Consider the following 19,578-nt stretch of genomic DNA (forward strand, 5'->3'; position numbering starts at 1 on the left):
TAAAAGCCACATAAACAAAAATAATCGACATATAGGTATCTGTGTATAAATAAATTCTCTGTTTATAGAAATATATTTTATGTATAAAATTTATTTACTATATCAGTCTTATAACATAAAAAACTATGTACAAAATATCAATACCATACGAGCAGTTGAAGTTCAGTTTTACTACGAACTTTTTTGATCTATTCTCTGGCGAAAGTGGCAAAAAAAACTCGAAATATTTTCTTGAGTTTCTTTGAAAAAATGTCATAAAGTAAGCCGGGAAAAGAGTTTTCATAATATGCAGCAACTAAACCCTAGGGAAACTACTTACAAAACCGTCTTTGTACATGGCACTATCAAAGCATTTCTCGAGATCCTCTCCCTATGAAGTGCCAATTTCTTGTATCGTGAGAATGGACATACGGCTTGATTCCCCCGATTGCAAACCGTATGTCTCCCGTGTATCCGAGAATGGGTCTGTAGACTCTGTAGCCGTACAGCCCCGTCCTATTTCCCCGTATTGCAAGCCGTATAGCCCCCGAGATCCTCTCCCTATGAAGTGCCAATTTCTTGTATCGTGAGAATGGACATACGGCTTGATTCCCCCGATTGCAAACCGTATGTCTCCCATGTATCCGAGAATGGGTCTGTAGACTCTGTAGCCGTACAGCCCCGTCCTATTTCCCCGTATTGCAAGCTGTATAGCCCCCAGGCCCGATACAAGACGCGAAGCCCATGACCCTGGGAATAACGTTCTGTTGGAATACGCCAGACAGGAGGTGGGACCAGGGCCCGACGCTGTAAACGGGCACATCCTCCCCTCCATGACTCTCAGAGTTGGACACGAAGTTGGCGGGGTACTTGTAGTTTTTGTATTCTGGAAAATGAGATGGAGGTGAATAGGAATGATTAGAATATTAGGCTTTGCATTTTGGAACATGGACATAATAAACAACGAACAACAATGTAAACATGAGACCCTTTTCACTCAAGAGTGAAGACTTTCATTTCAAATAAATCTTTGAATGAGACAAATAATTTAATAGGTCAGAGAGTTCTAACTTCTTGTATGGGCGATGATCCAGTTAAGTATTTCTTCTGAGTATCACAGCATTGCTAAGTCCCTCCTGTCCTATTTTTGATTCTATCGAATTTCTTGTCAGTTACACCCGTAATGCCGTCACTGGTTGGTGTTCAAGGACCATTCGGAAACAGATTGGAGAGTCGAAACAGATGAGTCTAGAGGTGAAGGACTACTGTGCACGGTACACGACAGATGTGATAGGATCCACAGCATTCGGTATCGAAATAAACTCCTTGGAAAACCCAGACTCAGAATTCCGGCAAGTCAGTCTACTTTTCATGAAACCATCCGTTCTTCAGATGATGAAAGCGGTATTATCTGAGCTGATACCTGTGATCAAATATCTCAATGTAAAGATTTTTGACCCACGGATCTCTCAATTTTTCTCGAATCTGGTTAAGACTAATCTATCATACCGAGAGAAGAATAATATCAAGAGAGATGACTTCCTCAATATCATGATGCAACTGCAGATAGCTCAAAGAGGCAATGATGACGCCTAAGCTCATGGTGACAGATCCAGAGCTGTACAAATATATTCTTATCAAGGACTTTGACCATTTTGTGGACCGTGGCATGGGCGAGTTAGATGCGAAACGAGATCCGATAGCGGGACATCTGTTCCTTAGTAAGGGCGAGTATTGGAAGAGACTCAGAAACAAGCTATCACCAACCTTCACTTCCGGCAAAATCAAGTACATGTTTCCACTGATAAAGAAATGTAGCGATCAACTTATTACGACCATTCGGAAACAGATTGGAGAGTCGAAACAGATGAGTCTAGAGGTGAAGGACTACTGTGCACGGTACACGACAGATGTGATAGGAACCACAGCATTCGGTATCGAAATAAACTCCTTGGAAAACCCAGACTCAGAATTCCGGCAAGTCAGTCTACTTGTCATGAAACCATCCGTTCTTCAGATGTTGAAAGCGGTATTATCTGAGCTGATACCTCTGATCAAATATCTCAATTTAAAGATTTTTGACCCACGGATCTCTCAATTCTTTTCGAATCTGGTTAAGACTAATCTATCATACCGAGAGAAGAATAATATCAAGAGAGATGACTTCCTCAACATCATGATGCAACTACAGATAGCTCAAAGAGGCAAAACACTTAGTCCTGATGACGTGGGTAAGTCATTACTCAACTTTTGTCGGCGTCAACTCCTGTCCCCTATTACCTTTCAGAATTTAGTCCAACGAATAGGTGGGTAAGTCATTACTCAACTTTTGTCGGCGTCAACTCCTGTCCCCTATTACCTTTCAGAATTTAGTCCAACGAATAGAAAAAAAAAACTTCTCAAGTAATGGATTATGTTCTATAAATGTATTTTTTTTCTTTTTCAGAAATGACAGATGACGTCATCACAGCGCAGAGTTTTGTTTTCTTCTTCGGGGGATATGAAACCTCGTCCTCCGTACTGACGTTCTGTTTGTATGAACTGGCGCGAAACCCGGATATTCAAAGTAAACTGCGGCAAGAAATTATGGCCACGAAGAAAAAAGAGGGTGAACTTACGTATGAGATTTGTCACAAGATGAGCTACCTGGATAAGGTTACCAAAGGTTAGTTAGGTTTTCTTCTTCGGGGGATATGAAACCTCGTCCTCCGTACTGACGTTCTGTTTGTATGAACTGGCGCGAAACCCGGATATTCAAAGTACACTGCGGCAAGAAATTATGGCCACGAAGAAAGAAGAGGGTGAACTTACGTATGAGATTTGTCACAAGATGAGCTACCTGGATAAGGTTACCAAAGGTTAGAAGCTTATTCACTTTTTAAAAATAAAATTAAGCTACCCATATTAGTATGTCTTCTGGACCGTACGCAAAAAGCACACTCCAAGGCCCAGGTGTAGGGGAAAACGGCCCTAAAGTCTGGGTAAGCTTTACCGAATGACTTCTACACTGTGGAGCCTAGTTAGAATATATTGGGGAAAAGGACCGTCCAAAAACGTCCTGTACCAGAGCGTATATTGTCTTTGAGTAATGAGTACCCATGATTTTCGTGTGTAGAGTCATTTACATTTTCCATTTGATTCTTTTCATTTTCAGAAGCTCTGAGGATGTACCCATCATTGCCTCAATTAGTCCTGTACCAGAGCGTATATTGTCTTTGAGTAATGAGTACCCATGATTTTCGTGTGTAGAGTCATTTACATTTTCCATTTGATTCTTATTTTCAGAAGCTCTGAGGATGTACCCATCATTGCCTCAATTGGACCGGATATCCGTCAAGAAATACAAGCTGCCCAACACAGACCTTACGTTAGACGTTGGGACCAAAATTTCTATCCCTACATTTGCCATTCACTATGACCCAGAATACTATCCTGATCCAGAGAAATTTGACCCGGAGAGATTTTCGCCCGAAAATATCGAATCCCGGCCCCACTATACTTACTTACCTTTCGGAGATGGTCCACGAAATTGCATTGGTAAGATATTGTGATTTAAAGTGGGTCGCAAACGACCTAGTGGGAATAATTGGGTTAAGCAGGTATGTAGAGTTTCCTCCGTTTTCGTTATCAAACAATTGATTTTGAACTTACCTCGCAAACGACCTAGTGGGAATAATTGGGTTAAGCAGGTATGTAGAGTTTCCTCCGTTTTCGTTATCAAACAATTGATTTTGAACTTGATACTCGTATGAATTTCTTTTACCTGGTCAGACTAATTAAATGTTCAGGCTCTCTTTCGTATTAGGCCATCAAGTTTTTGTTGATCCCAGGTTTCTTCCTAGGATCCTATGGGTACGAGGAGAGGCACAATATTCCCCATTACCCATTTGTGTTGAAGCAGAACAAATTTATAAAAGGCGTTGGATCAGCATAGATGCATCCGTTCAGATATGAAGTCGTGAAATAAAACTATGTCCATTATGAATCACAAAATCTTCTTGATTTGCTTCAGCATTAAATGTCTGTATTTAGTGCAATCTTTACAAATTTATAAAAGGCGTTGGATCAGCATAGATGCATCCGTTCAGATATGAAGTCGTGAAATAAAACTATGTCCATTATGAATCACATAATCTTCTTGCTTTGCTTCAGCATTAGATGTCTGTATTTAGTGCAATCTTGCTAACTAACATAGGCGATGGATTGATAATGTCATCAATGATCTTCAGACTATGAAAATCCGAGGATGGTGTTCTCTTGCCAAGGCCCACATCGGGCTGTAGTGTCGTTTGGTAAGGTAAGGTAACTAACATAGGCCCTTCTTCCTGAGAACGATTGAAATGTCTGTGTGTGGAGTAAGTTCTGTTACAAACTGTCAAAAGGTACAATTCTAGTGTGATATGCGCTGAGATAGCGAGAGGTTACGGCCAGGTTAGATCAGGTCTACCTGATGGTGTGTGTGTTCATCAGGTATTAGATAGACCTGACAGACGGACCTTTTCAGCCGTACCTGTCAGGTATACCTGATAGTGAGTGGCTATCCTTAGAAACGTAACTATCGATAACCTTTGTTCGAAACCATTCTCAACTTCTTTTCTTTCACCGTTGAAACCTGACTGTTTCTATTTTACGTTCAACACTTTCCCCGGGGCTCGAACTCAGTACTGTCTACTTACGTTCAACTTGTTCCCAGGGGACCGTGTGATGAGCTGACTCGCAATATCTTCACACTCCCTCGGATCCAGCTTTGCCTTGAGCACATGCTTGTCGCTTTCCCACTCTCGGTTTGCCGTATGGGCATACAGAGCTGCAGGTGTCGCATGCGTCACACGGGTCGTAGTGACCAGTCCGGTTGATTTGTCGCAGTCCTGAGCCCAGTCCGCAATCGTATCCACGTGGTTGGATTCGTTTCGCATCGCTTCGCAATCGTTGCGTGTTACGAGACCGGACACACCCAACGTACCTGTGGAGGGAGGGACATTTTAGGTTTGGTGATAAGACCGACAATTCGTCCACCGGTTACACATAAAGGGTGTCCCAATAAGAACGCAAGATTTCATTTTTTTAATAAAGTATTAGCTCTGGCAATTTCAGTGTGCTTTTAGCCTTATGAGGAGAATTGAAGTAGTCAATGTTATAATTTGGTCTCACGCAAAAGTTATATTCTGCTCTAAAGGAAACAGTGTGTGTACAGAACCTATTTGGACTGGAATAAGGTCTTACCATAGTTTGCTTTCACTCCTGACAGATAGGCCGTAGCTGTACAGGCGGAATCGGCAACTTGTTTGTCAATGCAGTAGGTCTGAAATGATTAAAGAAAGAATTGCATTGAAAAAGTCTGAAAAATCAATGAAATTTAGAGATTGTTCAATTAGATTTCAACTTGAATATATCTAGTCATAGCCCCATGGATCCACAATCTAGTTTGACGGCTGAAGTTTCTATTATTATGAAATTTTCTAGTAGTACTTTTCTTATTACTATGAATTCAGCCATCTTCGTTTTTACTCTCTGAGTAAAAGATTAAGTTCATAAGGTGTGTTCACGTCTTTAGTTGATCTCGATCGACGGCGTGGACTATGTGTGGGACACACCTTTATGGCGAACTATGTTGCGAAGAACGTAATTTTTTAGGTTTTTTCCAGTAAAGGTGCTTTAACTATGCGTTAAATCAATGTTAGCGCCAAACACCTACCTTCGACAGTCCGGTGCTTGGGAAATTCTCAAAAGCTCAGTTTGTGCCTCTTCGCCCGAATTTCCTTTCTGCTGTCCGTCGTAGATTCGGGCAGCCAGTATCGTGGCCAAAGACATTACCATCCTCCCAGGAAGAGGATTACGTTTCTTGCCTTCTTCTCGTTGAAGTTTCCTTTCGAGCAAACCTTTCAGCGCACTGGTCACCCTTGTTCATACCAGAAGAATTGAATTCTGAAACGAACATTCATAGTCAAAAGCGTGCTAGTCCCCAGGATAAGGCAGTATTATTTGTTTGTACATTTACCCGATATCCGAATCATTTGAATTCGTCCAAATATTCGACTTGGACCGGGAATCGGAACCGGTACCCTCGCTGGACGAGGAAGGCCAACGGTATCAACAGTTAATAAATAAAAAAAATAACCTTTACCTCTCTCATCTAGGGTCTCAAGATCTGCCTTGGTGTTGGTTGGTTGTTTTTTCTTGTTGTTACGGTTTTTGTCAATGACTGCTTCAGGCCTTCTTCTGGTAGTTGTTGGAATACTTGGAGTTGTGCTGGGAGTGGTACTTTCGTTGTTCTCGCTGTCATCTCTAGTATCGTTTTCACTATCATCACTTTCAACAGTAACACCTTCATCTTCAATATCATTTCTGATAGTGGTAGTGATAGTCTCTTCAATCTTTTCATCTTCGTCATCGTCTTCGTTTTTACTGTCAAATTTACTGCTGCCTCTAATTCTGTTCAAATTGAATTCTACTTGGGTAATTCCATTCTGTGCACTCGGTCTCACTGTGGTTGGTACAGCAGTTGTGCTTGTGCTATTGCTCTTTATGTTGCCTCTTTTCTTTCCGTTTGTGCCTTCAGTTTTGTTACCGCTTCTGGTTTTTCTGTGCACTCGGTCTCACTGTGGTTGGTACAGCAGTTGTGCTTGTGCTATTGCTCTTTATGTTGCCTCTTTTCTTTCCGTTTGTGCTTTCAGTTTTGTTACCGCTTCTGGTTCTGTTATTTCGCGCAATGACAGTGGTGAACTCATCATCGCCTATTTTGACATTGGTTTTGCTAATCGTGTTCTTTGTTACATTGCTGATCACCTGGGTGAGTTGGTTTTTCAACTGGTCATCTCTTAAAATTTCAATAAAAAGATTTTCAATGATCAATTTCTCTCGCTCATTTTTGGATGTGTTCTTTGGGATTTCGTTAATAATGTCAGCCATGTATTCAGCTATGTGGGTGGGGACTGGGAGATCCAATTTGGTTTGGTTTGCCAATGATCAATTTCTCTCGCTCATTTTTGGATGTGTTCTTTGGGATTTCGTTAATAATGTCAGCCATGTATTCAGCTATGTGGGTGGGAACTGGGAGATCCAATTTGGTTTGGTTTGTATTCTCTTCTTTCCGGTTGACTTTCTTCTGAGCTTTAGCACGCTTCGTGGCATTTTCAAATCTTATTAATGTTAAATCTCCGTTTGGAGAAAACTCAGGAACTATAATCGGCCTTGACCATTTGGTTTCAAGTTGAACAACATTCTTGGAATCTGAAATCAGAAAAAAGGTGTTTACAATTCTAGGTACCTATATAGGTATGAAGGACATGTAGGTACTGTTAGTAACATAAATAATCTTCTGAGTTATTTTTCCAAAATCGATATCACTACTTCGCATACTTGTAGGTAGGGCGAAAACTAACTCGGCCCATTATGACAACCTATGATCCAAGTGGTTTGTTCAACGTGTTTAGTTTTTACGATTTTACGTAATGCGATGGTAATCGCAACATGGATGCTATTATAACATAATTTATTATTCCCTATGACCCTCCAGGCTTCCAGCCTGGTCTTGCCCTTAAATATTATACGGTGGTAATAATTAATCAATGCATTCATCAATAATTTTATTACCACCTCATTAACAATCATTGTTGTCAATCACCTAGTCCTAAATATCTCCAACCGAGTAGGTACGAGTACGTAGGTAGGTAGGTAGGTCGTAGAGTCCTACTGGAAATCATCAGAGATCATTAGGAAGTAGGTATTTATTTTACTGGATGTAACAATCAAACAATCAATCGTCAATTTTTAACCTTCCATAAATTTAATATGAGGATCACTCGACGATAGTAAAGTAAAGATCATGGAAATTGACGGAATCCTGTATGCTGCTCTGGCGCTAGGCACTACGCTAGTTGCTCGTAGACATCACCCAAAATTTTGGTCTCAGCCAGAGAACGAAAGATGAACTGAAAGTGATTAATCCTCAGAACTCACCGGAAAGTTTTGTTCTTTACCCATTCTTTCGTAGTGCTTCTTTAGCCCCTAGAAGCCTTGTTGGTCTTGTTTATCTACACGTACCATATTTTCATGATGAGCGTGATCGATTCTCCCTCCTTCAACAAGCAAAAAGTAGCCTTCCGGATTCTTGTCCAAGATTTCGATAGCAACTTGAGTCATTTCAGAGAGGGAAGGCTGTTTGGTTGGGTCGGCATCCAAAGCATAGTCCAAATGGTCAGAGGAGAACAGACCTGTGTACAAAATCGTTTGTTATGGTGTGTCCACACATAGTCCACCGGCCGTCGATCGATGTCGACTGAACCGTCCACACTGCCTTGACAATAGTTTCAGCTCATCGATCGAAGGCCGATCTACTATGTTTGGACACACCTTTATACATATGTAGGATACTCGTATGAATTTCTTTTACATGGTCAGACTGATTAAATGTTCAGGCTCTCTTTTGTATAAGGCCATCAACTTTTTGTTGATCCTAGGTTTCTTCCTAGGATCCTTGACCTGTGTACAAAATCGTTTGTTATGGTGTGTCCACACATAGTCCACCGGCCGTCGATCGATGTCTACTGAACCGTCCACACTGCCTTGACAATAGTTTCAGCTCATCGATCGAAAGCCGATCTACTATGTTTGGACACACCTTTATACATATGTAGGATACTCGTATGAATTTCTTTTACCTGGTCAGACTAATTAAATGTTCAGGCTCTCTTTCGTATTAGGCCATCAAGTTTTTGTTGATCCTAGGTTTCTTTCTAGGATCCTAGGAGCTGTTAAGTTATTTTTTATGTTACGTTAAAACCCATAAAATACACGAGACCTTGTTTCGACTGCTGGGGTAAAGGGATTTTCTAGTCTCATTCGAGCAGGATGAAGAAGGCATATTCTATGTTTATTTAAGGGGGATTTCGGTTGAGATATTGTATTTCTAGGATCCTAGGAGCTGTTAAGTTATGTTTTATGTTACGTTAAAACCCATAAAATACACGAGACCTTGTTTCGATTGCTGGGGTAAAGGGATTTTCTAGTCTCATTCGAGCAGGATGAAGAAGGCATATTCTATTCTATTCTATGTTTATTTAAGGGGGATTTCGGTTGAGATATTGTATTTCCAAGACTAGCCACAAATGAGGGTAGCACAACTGATTTCTAATTTCGAGTTCAGTATTGATTCAGCCAATGCAACATTTGAATACCTGAAGGGAAGTCTACTCCTGCAAACTGAGAAACCTTTGTTTTTGAATGTAAAACCCTTGGAATTATGAACAATAAGAACATCTATGTGAACACCAAATGAGGGGCTCTAGAAAAAGGACTCAGATCGATGTTTGTTCTTTTCCCAGAAAAACTTTTTGCGCGTTATCCTTCGAAGTCCCTCTCCCTCTTCCTAGCCTTTTCCTGCTTAAATAGGGTCGGCGTTTCTTGTCAGTCCCTTCCAGGCAGCCCAGGGCGGTCCTATCCTTCAAAGTGTTTCGAAGTCCCTCTCCCTCTTCCTAGCCTTTTCCTGCTTAAATAGGTTCGGTGTTTCTTGTCAGTCCCTTCCAGGCAGCCCAGGGCGGCCCTATCCTTCAAAGTGCTTGGAATTATGAACAATAAGAACATCTATGAACGAATGTTTAAAACCTAGATACCTAAACTCTCGGATTTTGCAATCTGGTTGGCTGAAATTTTCGATTTTTAGCCCGTCCTTCCTTTATTATTACTACAGTAATAAAAAAAGGTATAGTGGACGGGCTATTGTATTCGCTTCGGTGTCAGTCTGTCTGTCACTCTGTCAGTCTGTCCCCATAGAAGGACTTATCCAAACCTAGTCGACCTAAATATCAAATTAAAGGTCTTTTTACCAGGAACACGAAAGTGGTGATGAAAATTTTGTCCAGAAAACCATTAAGCTAAAAAAACGGTTTTGGGTGGCTTTCTTCTATCCTGTCTTCCTTCTCTCTTCGATTTCGGGACGATAAGACCATAGCAGTTAAAGTTCCCTCTGTCAAACCTCTTAATGTTCTCGAATGCAGTCTGATCAGATTTTGAGAACGGAGAAAGGTTGTATGGATCTTAGAGCTTCTTCTTCCCATGCCGCGGTAATTATTAGCCATATTACGATCAGAAATATCAGAATGGACTGAAATCACAGTTTCTGCGTTCAGAGGAGACGATGCAAACTGGGAAGGTAAACAAAAGTTCTTGTCTTTGGGATTAATGTTCTCGAATGCAGTCTGATCAGATTTTGAGAACGGATAAAGGTTGTATGGATCTTAGAGCTTCTTCTTCCCATGCCGCGGTAATTATTAGCCATATTACGATCAGAAATATCACAGAATGGACTGAAATCGAGAGTGTGTGTCGGTCTATTAAAAATTTAATTGATAAAATTTGCATAATTCTTTCGAAACTCTTTATCAGAATATATAAAGCTCAGTCAAGCACAACGAAGATGTTGAAATCGAAAGTTGGAGTTATCTAATCTGGACTCCAATAGCTTTAGGATTAGGAAATCAGTTTGAATAGTCAAGTACACTTTCATTGGAGTTATCTAATCTGGACTCCAATAGCTTTAGGATTAGGAAATCAGTTTGAATAGTCAAGTACACTTTCATAAGATATTTTTTTTTTATCTAATGTTTCTAAGGAACTGTAAAGGCCAATAAATAGATGGGTGACTTAAACATTATATTGGGAATAAAGGGAGAACGGGCTCTAGTCTTGATTTTAAATTACAGCACTCATGAGAAGCTGTGGTCTTGAGAAACCTAGTGATTCTAAAAACCTATGGGTACGGCAGTGCATCAGCCAAGTTTTCATGTCATGTTTTATCCCAAACAGATAAGGTTCGATCTTAGCTGGCTTTCCCTGTCCTGTCTTCCTTCGCTCTTTCGGACCGATAAGTCCTTGCCAGTTACAGCTCCCTCTCTATCCAATTCTTTCTCTCTCTCTCTCCCTCCCCTCTCTCTCTCTCTCTAAAAAAGTCTTATTTATCAGAGCGCAGTCGGATCACCTAGCTCTGGCCATCATTCAATCTCAGGGTCTCCATGAACTTATCACCGCCCTCAACAATGAAACCAGCGAGGCCACACTAGGTGCCATCATCTGGACCATAGAAGAGCGCAGTCGGATCACCTGGCTCTGGCCATCATCCAATCTCAGGGTCTCCATGAACTTATCACCGCCCTCAACAATGAAACCAGCGAAGCCACACTAGGTGCCATCATCTGGACCATAGAGCAGTTAACCAAACATTCCGCCCAACACGTCAACTATTTGAACGACACCAATGTGTTTGCCAAGCTGCTAAGGATCTACATTTCGGCTGATAGCTGTCCGGAGATGAAGTCCCGCTGTTTGGCAACCCTGCTTAGTACGGTCAACAAGTGTCTCAATATTCAAGACATAGGTATGACGAGACGTCTTGATTTCTAAAGGTGTGTCCATACAGTCGACCGGCCGTCGATTGACGTCGACTGAACCGTTCACACTGCCTCGATAACATAGATTCATCTCGTCGATCGATGACCGGTTGACTATGTTTGGACACACCTTCACGGCGAAAGAAAAGATTTGTGGTTGCGTGAAAGAGCTCCTTCACCCTTCCATTTAAAAGGGAAACTTGATTTTGTTTGTTTGTTTGATAGGGGGACCTGGAACCGAAGGGTAGGAAGACAGGAGAAAGCCAGCCATTCCGGGAACGAACATCATCCGTTCAGGATAAAATCCGCCCCGGGCTGGAATTGAACCCGCGGCTTAACGCTCACAACTCTTACAAGGCAGACGCGCTACCAACCAAGTTAACTAGACTGGTGTCATTTTCATTTGTAGATCTCTTGCTGTGTGAATAATGTTATTAATTTTTTATGCCGCTAAAGGGACTCAAACCCCGGAATTCCGGATTCCGAACTAGTTTCTTTACACATTGTCATTTTCATTTGTAGATCTCCTGCTATACGAATGACGTGACATTCAGTATTAATTTTTTATGCCACCACAGGAACTCAAACCCCGGAACTCCGGGTTGCAAATCAGTGGCGTATCATTTTGTCTCTTCTAATATTACTAGCCACAATGTGGTGCGAGGTTTCATTCTCATCTCCGTGTATAGTGAGTTTGGTGCGACGTTCCACTTCTAGGACATGTATTTCTCCATCATCACAAGTTATCATGAGGTTAAATCTGAATATTAAACAAATTAGGTAGGTACATAGGTACTGATTTTCTTTAATCACGATCGAATAAACTAGGGGCTAAAAAATTCGCGGAGGGACGGACCCAGCTTGTTTTATTTTTTAGAAATCAACCAATCAGATGGCTTAATTCAAAAGTGCACCTCAAACCGAATTTTAACTCACTTTGTGGAACCGGCCATAATTGTGCCCAAAAGCCACATAAACAAAAATAATCGACATATAGGTATCTGTGTATAAATAAATTCTTTGTTTATAGAAATATATTTTATGTATAAAATTTATTTACAGTATCAGTCTTATAACATAAGTGTGTGTACAGAACCTATTTGGACTGGAATAAGGTCTTACCATAGTTTGCTTTCACTCCTGACAGATAGGCCGTAGCTGTACAGGCGGAATCGGCAACTTGTTTGTCAATGCAGTAGGTCTGAAATGATTAAAGAAAGAATTGCATTTAAAAAGTCTGAAAAATCAATGAAATTAGAGATTGTTCAATTAGATTTCAACTTGAATATATCTAGCCCATGAGCCCATGGATCACAATCTAGTTTGACGGCTGAAGTTTCTTATTATGAATTTTCTTAGTACCGGAATCGGCAACTTGTTTGTCAATGCAGTAGGTCTGAAATGATTAAAGAAAGAATTGCATTGAAAAAGTCTGAAAAATCAATGAAATGAGAGATTGTTCAATTAGATTTCAACTTGAATATATCTAGCCCATGGATCACAATCTAGTTTGACGGCTGAAGTTTCTTATTATTATGAATTTTCTTAGTACTTTTCTTATTCTATGATTTTTCTTATTACTATGAATTCAGCCCATCTTCGTTTTTACTCTCTGAGTAAAAGTTAAGTTCATAAGGTGTGTTCACTCTTAGTTGATCTCGATCGACGGCCGTTGACTATGTGTGGACACACCTTTATGTGTGGCGAACTATGTTGAAGAAACGTAGGTATTTTTTAGTTTGAGTAAAATCCTTAAGAGTTGGTTAGCTTTGTAAATTGAAAGTTAGAAGTGGTAAAAGATTTCAAGACAGGAAGGACAGGTTTAACAAATCACAACCAACAATTACCTTTGCTTCCGCCAGCACAGCGGGAACACGGTTTCGTAAACTTACTCAAATTGTCCTTGCTAAAATCATATCGCTTGACGTCTTTCTTCTTGCTGCTAGGTCCGTTGGCATAGCTGAGAGTTGTGTAGGGGGATTGGTCTACGTCGCTAATTCCGGCCAGGCCCAGAATGTCGTTCCCTCGGGTGGGGTAGCCGTTGATCGTCATGGTGTGGGAGTGGTCGGCCGTGACCACTATTAGGGTCTCGTCTAGGTCAACCATATCCATGGCTTTGCGGATGGCGTCAGAAAACTCGACCGTTTCGTCGAGTGCTTTGTGAGCCTGCGGGGAAAATGGTAGATATTCGTTTGGATTACACTCTTTTTGTATAAATCTTCGGTGTAGAAGAGGAAACAGATTGTATTTCTATTATCAGATTATCACTATTAGGGTCTCGTCTAGTCTAGGTCAAATTAGAAAACTCGACCGTTTCGTCGAGTGCTTTGTGAGCCTGCGGGGAAAATGGTAGATATTCGTTTGGATTACACTCTTTTTGTATAAATCCTCGGTGTAGAAAAGGAAACAGGTTGTATTTCTATTATCAGATTATCATTATTAGGGTCTCGTCTAGTCTAGGTCAAATTAACAACTGGAGATAAAAACAAATATTTTACTGATGAATTCTCAGAACTCACCGGAAAGTTTCGTTCTTTACCCATAGCAAAGGAAACAGGTATTCCCTAATTCAATTTAGCAACTGGAGATGAAAACAAATAATTTCCTTCATCAAAAGATGGACTGATTTTTTCAAGAGGTCAGATAGAGGGAACTGTAAACTCTAACTGCTAAGGTCTTATCGTCTCGAAATCGAATAGAGAAGGAAGACAGGATAGGAGAAAGCCAGCAGTTCTGAGAACGAAAGATGACCATCACGATGTATCAACGCGTTAACAACTGCACCACTGGGGTTGGTTCTGTTGCTTGAAGTGAGCACAATTGAGTAGCTACTTTAATCGTGTGAGTAGCCAGTGGCGGCATCACCAGTGTAAAAAAGATTATTGAAAGATGGAAATTGATTGCAAAGGAAGCACTTAGTAATGCTGTGATATCCACGAAAGTTGCGAAAAGGCTCTGCTTTAGCACAATATGTAAATCCACGATTTGATTTGATAGTTATTTTATTATATTTTGTTTGCAGGTGGTATGTTATTGCTGGCTAATAATTATTTTATAATATTTGTTTGCAGGTGGTATGCTGCTGAAAAAGTCAGACTTCCCACTGGGTCTGTTCATAGTGTTCGTAGTCCATTCAGATGACTACGACTGTTCCGGTCACAAGGGCAGCTTTCAGTTCAAAAGGAACAAGGCCATCTCCTTTTCTATCGAGAAAAATATCAGTGATGAAAACTATTTGATCGCATCGCTCGCTCTCCTGTCGATATTTGCCGGGATCTATGTCGTGGCCTTCTTCATTGGAATCAAATGTATACGATGCTGTCCGAGTATGTATATGTAAGCGAAATATTTTGTCACTTTTTTTTTATTAGTATACGTTGCTGTCCGAGTATGTATATGTAAGCGAAATATTTTGTCACTTTTTTAATAATGATGTTTGCATTTTTCTAAAGGGTGTCCCAATCGATTTTCTTCTTTGACTTGTCTCTTTCCTTCACCTCTAACAGTTAGTCCGATTTTGATGAAATTTTGCATTTCCCCCTCCTTTACAGCGTCTTTGTTTTCTGTATTTCAGCCCGTCTCCGCTGGTTTGTTCCCTGTTTAAGGTCCCCCCGTTATACATGGTTTAATAAAATCTTCCAACTTAAACTCAGATTGTGGTCCTGGTCATGAGTGTTTGAGGGGAAATCCGGCTCAAAGAGTTTTGATAGAGGGATTTGTAACTATGAAGGTTTTATCGTCTTGAAGAGAGAAAGCAAAGAGAGAAGGTTGTGCAAATCTACTTAGTGTGATAACCACTCGACCACGTAGGTTGCGCGGTTTCCTTATGACCATTACTGTATTAAGTACATCCTCGACCACGTAGGTTGCACGGTTTCCTTATGACCATTACTGTGTTAAGTACATCTCTTGTCTTTCCTATTTTTCAGGCTATCTGATCAGCGACATCTGATGGCATCTCCATCGGAGCCGATATTCTACAACTTCCAGTTTGATCACATGACTGAGTCAGTTCTCCTCGTTGTAGAATCTAGTGATGAACTCTGTATGACCCTGTCTGTGCAGAATATAAGCTGCCCCGTTGTAGATCTGGAACGCAACGTGCAGTACAGGGGTCAGTGGCAGACTGTCAGCTCAAAAGGTAAAGTTTTCCTTGCCCTTGGGGTCAGTTTAATTTGAAGAAACCATTTACTAATGGAAATTCGTAACGGACGGCAACGGGTTCGATTCCTCGAAGTTTTTTCGGCTCTGTTGCTTGGAGAAAAGGTAAGTTGGCAGAAGGCACCTTTCTTTACTGTTGCTGATTTATTCAGCTGGTGTAGTGCTTGTTGTTGACTAAGTGGCACCCCTAACCCTACCCAGCCTAGTGTTTTAAGGTAAGTTATTCATTCAAAGAAATTTGTGATTCATACAAAGGTACTCAAATCAAGAAGTGTTAGGTTGAAATGATCAAAAAATGTGCATTCTCATTAATTTATCAGTAACACTGAGGTACCTATTGCTCACACTTCTTGGAGTTCTTGGAAGGTCACGTTCCCAGAGGTCTACTGTTTCATGTTGAAAGGTGCCTTATGTTTATGTGCAAATGCTGATGAATGAAACCCATTCAAGAATGGCACAGTGTATATTCTTTGGGGCCCCTGGGAGTGTCTGTATCTTGGTGCTGGATGTTCAAAATTTTAGACCTCTACAGGCACCAGAATGCCTGCCCCCCCCCACACCATTGAGGGTGGGATATATGCCAATGAAATGACACATCAGAGACACAAACAAAGGGAGAATTCAAGTTAAATAAAAGTAGGTATTTAAAAAATACTTACTATTTCATTAATTTCAGTGGGTTCCTATCTTCATAAATAAAATAATTACTGTATTATGAACTTAATTTTAATATTGAATGTGTTTTTGTATTTCTCAGGTAAAAGGACATGTGTTGACAAATTCACTATGACTACCGTCCAAAGACTGAGCTTTTCTTGTCTGTTAATCTTGTTTCTCTGTTTGAGATCATCTTGTTTGGAGTCCATTAGTAGATCTCTAACAGCAGAACTGTCTCCAATTATTGTACAAGCTAAATATGGAGAGCACTACACTTATATCCTGAATAAAACAGTGTCTTATATTTTTCAATACAATGCTGACCTGTCAAAGGTAAGAATGAAATAATATTAATATGTAATTAAGTATTTTTTATAGTAAAAAAATAAATAAAAACCAATGGAAAAATACTGAAGTTCATCATCATTTTGCCCTTTGATTGATGACTCATTGGTCACACCTTGTGTGTTGCTGATTATTCACAGGGCATTCTCAGCATCATCAGAAAATTACTTGTAAATCAATCTACATTAGCTTGGATGGTAGCCTGTCTGCCTTGTAAGTGCTTGGTCATGGGTTCAATTCCTGCCCAGGGTGGATTTTATCCTAAACAAATGAGGTTTGTTCTCAGAACAGCTGTCTTTCTGCTATCCTGTCTTCTTTCTTTGCGTCCTGAAGAACCTACCGTGAGCACTATTAGTCCTATTGCTGAAATTGCCGTGACCAGAGCATGTACGTACATCAGGGAATTCAATTCAATTCAATTTTTATTGTATTGTTAATATTGGGAACAAACGACCTCGGAGTTACCTTCAAAGCAGGCATTAGAGGTTTGATAGGGAACTGTAACTGCTAGGGTCTTATCGTCCCGAAATCCAAGAGAGAAGGAAGACACGATAGGAGAAAGCCAGCCTTAACGAGAACGAATCTCATCTACATATTTGGGATAACCCTCAGGATAAAATCCGCCCCGGGCGGGAATCGAACCCGCGCCCTACCGCTTACAAGCCAGACGCTCTACCTACCAAGCTAACTAGGCTGGCTAAAATTCAAAGTTTACTGAGCAAGGTTCGTATTCGTAGCATTAAAAAAACCGCTTTGGAATTGATCCCAGTACCTTTTAATTGAAAACCTGTACCTCTTGTGTCCGTTAGATTAATTTTATGACATGACTTGGATTCGAACCACCAACCTCCAGATCCAAAGTCCAACGCGTTAACAACTGCACCACTGAGGTTGGTTCTGTTGCTTGAAGTGAGCACAATTGAGTAGCTATGTTAATCGTGTGAGTAGCCAGTGGCGGCATCACCAGTGTAAAAAGATTATTGAAAGATGGAAATTGATTGCAAAGGAATTATTGCTGGCTGATAATTATTTTATAATATTTGTTCGCAGGTGGTATGCTGCTGAAAAAGTCAGACTTCCCACTGGGTCTGTTCATAGTGTTCGTAGTCCATTCAGATGACTACGACTGTTCCGGTCACAAGGGCAGCTTTCAGTTCAAAAGGAACAAGGCCATCTCCTTTTCTATCGAGAAAAATATCAGTGATGAAAACTATTTGATCGCATCGCTCGCTCTCCTGTCGATATTTGCCGGGATCTATGTCGTGGCCTTCTTCATTGGAATCAAATGTATACGATGCTGTCCGAGTATGTATATGTAAGCGAAATATTTTGTCACTTTTTTAATAATGATGTTTGCATTTTTCTAAAGGGTGTCCCAATCGATTTTCTTCTTTGACTTGTCTGTTTCCTTCACCTCTAACAGTTAGTCCGATTTTGATGAAATTTTGCATTTCCCCCTCCTTTACAGCGTCTTTGTTTTCTGTATTTCAGCCCGTCTCCGGCTGATATCCTTAGTCCTGAAGAACCTACCGTGAGCACTATTAGTCCTATTGCTGAAATTGCCGTGACCAGAGCATGTACGTACATCAGGGAATTCAATTCCATTCAATTTTTATTGTATTGTTAATATTGGGAACAAACGACCTCGGAGTTACCTTCAAAACAGGCATAAGAGGTTTGATAGGGAACTGTAACTGATAGGAGACACGATAGGAGAAAGCCAGCCTTAACAAGAACGAATCTCATCTACATATTTGGGATAACCATCAGGATAAAATCCGCCCCGGGTGGGAATCGATCCCGCGCCCTACCGCTTACAAGCCAGACGCTGTACCTACCAAGCTAACAAAGATTTTTAAAGCGCTTAAAAAAAAAAAAAAAAAAAAAAAAAAAAAAAAATATTTATAGTTTTAAAATTTAAGACTGGAGATTTGTTTTTAAAGACTGCAATAGTGATCTTGTTTCAATTGGAAACATTTGATAACTGAAACCTCATTTTAAGAGTTCAGGACGTTAAAGTATCAGTGCCAACTACCTACCTTATTTAAAGTACTCGTCTACAGGCTATAGAAAACTTTTTGCCCCCCTGTTTCGGTACCTGCTTATGATATTGACCTCCGGCCCTGTTTATGGTATTGACCTCGAAATTTTAACAAAGTGCTGCAATTTTCAAGGTCTTTTATTTAGTGTGATAAAAGTTGGGTGTTGGATCTTGTTTCAGCGCTATGGCATTCCGCATCATTTCGGTTTCTTCTATTCCATGGGAATGGCGTTGATTATGGAGGGAGTGCTGAGCGCGTGCTATCATGTATGCCCTAGTCATAGCAACTTCCAGTTTGGTAAGTGAAACACATTTTCGGTCCGAACTTTCAAAATCGGGAAATGGGTGGAAATATCCGTTTTAGGGTCCCGTAAGCCCAAAGTCCAAAAAATTGATTTCCCCCGGTGTATAGCAGATACAAAAAGACATCTTTTCTTTATTCTGCTATCGCCATTCGGCGAAAGCTAAAGCCGCTACAACAACAACTAAGTGGCACCCCGACAGATCCGCAAATCCGGCAGAAGGCAAAAGGCAACTGTATGAGGTCTTTATAAGAAAAGCCAATATTACATGCTTTTATTTGACTTGAGATCTCCGTTCGTGTGGTCAAATCTTGCAACTAACTTTTTGATTCACTTACAATTAATTGACTTGAAACTTTTTCGGCATGTTTGATACAGGGATTTGTAACAGCGAAGATCTTTGAAATCGATGAGAGAAGGAGGGCAACAGATAAGGTTCGCTCTCGGAACGGCTAGCTTTCTCTTATCCTGTCTTCCTTCTCCTTTCGCTTTCGGGACGATTAGACCTTAAAACAGTTATAGTTAGTTCTCTGTATGGCGCCTTTTTTTAAAAATATCTTTTTTTTCAGGTTCTGAATGATTCGGGTAATGAAGACATGTGCTATTACAACTACCTGTGCTCACACCCCTTCTGGAACCTCAGTGATATCAACCATATATTTTCCAACATTGGCTACGTGTTCCTTGGGTTCCTGTTTATTCTCATTAC

At 40.5% G+C, this 19,578-nt stretch overlaps 4 protein-coding genes across 7 annotated transcripts in view; 2 read left to right on the plus strand and 2 right to left on the minus strand.

Annotated features, from left to right (window-relative positions):
- Positions 1-19,578, plus strand: part of LOC103511579 (SID1 transmembrane family member 1-like) — a 32,132-nt gene that overhangs the window by 7,897 nt on the left and 4,657 nt on the right. Inside the window, exon 8 of the mRNA XM_026825396.1 lies at positions 18,748-18,865. Coding sequence (XP_026681197.1) covers positions 18,748-18,865 — 118 coding nt within the window. The remainder of the gene's footprint in view (positions 1-18,747; positions 18,866-19,578) is intronic.
- On the plus strand, positions 1,560-3,541 carry LOC113468468 (probable cytochrome P450 6a13). Of its 4 annotated transcripts, none has more exons than XM_026825411.1 (4): positions 1,560-2,210; positions 2,426-2,460; positions 2,654-2,837; positions 3,265-3,541. In XM_026825411.1, exons 1-4 carry the CDS (start codon positions 1,562-1,564, stop codon positions 3,528-3,530), a joined length of 1,134 nt encoding a protein of 377 aa, XP_026681212.1. In that variant the 5' UTR covers positions 1,560-1,561; the 3' UTR covers positions 3,531-3,541. The 4 variants fall into 4 exon arrangements, with proteins under 4 accessions (XP_026681212.1, XP_026681218.1, XP_026681207.1 ...); XM_026825417.1 differs by having other exon boundaries at positions 3,268-3,541; XM_026825406.1 differs by lacking the exon at positions 2,654-2,837 and having other exon boundaries at positions 2,426-2,644.
- LOC113468476 (membrane-bound alkaline phosphatase-like) lies at positions 4,304-5,705 on the minus strand. The gene is made up of 2 exons (XM_026825431.1): positions 5,675-5,705; positions 4,304-5,281 (listed from the first exon to the last, which is right to left on the minus strand). Exon 2 carries the CDS (start codon positions 4,893-4,895, stop codon positions 4,638-4,640), a length of 258 nt encoding a protein of 85 aa, XP_026681232.1. The 5' UTR covers positions 4,896-5,281; positions 5,675-5,705; the 3' UTR covers positions 4,304-4,637.
- On the minus strand, positions 13,141-13,644 carry LOC113468471 (alkaline phosphatase-like). The gene has a single exon (XM_026825423.1). It carries the CDS (start codon positions 13,473-13,475, stop codon positions 13,194-13,196), a length of 282 nt encoding a protein of 93 aa, XP_026681224.1. The 5' UTR covers positions 13,476-13,644; the 3' UTR covers positions 13,141-13,193.

Source organism: Diaphorina citri, unplaced genomic scaffold (assembly GCF_000475195.1).
Source record: "Diaphorina citri unplaced genomic scaffold, Diaci psyllid genome assembly version 1.1 scaffold34, whole genome shotgun sequence".
Classification (NCBI taxonomy): Eukaryota; Metazoa; Arthropoda; class Insecta; order Hemiptera; family Psyllidae; genus Diaphorina; species Diaphorina citri.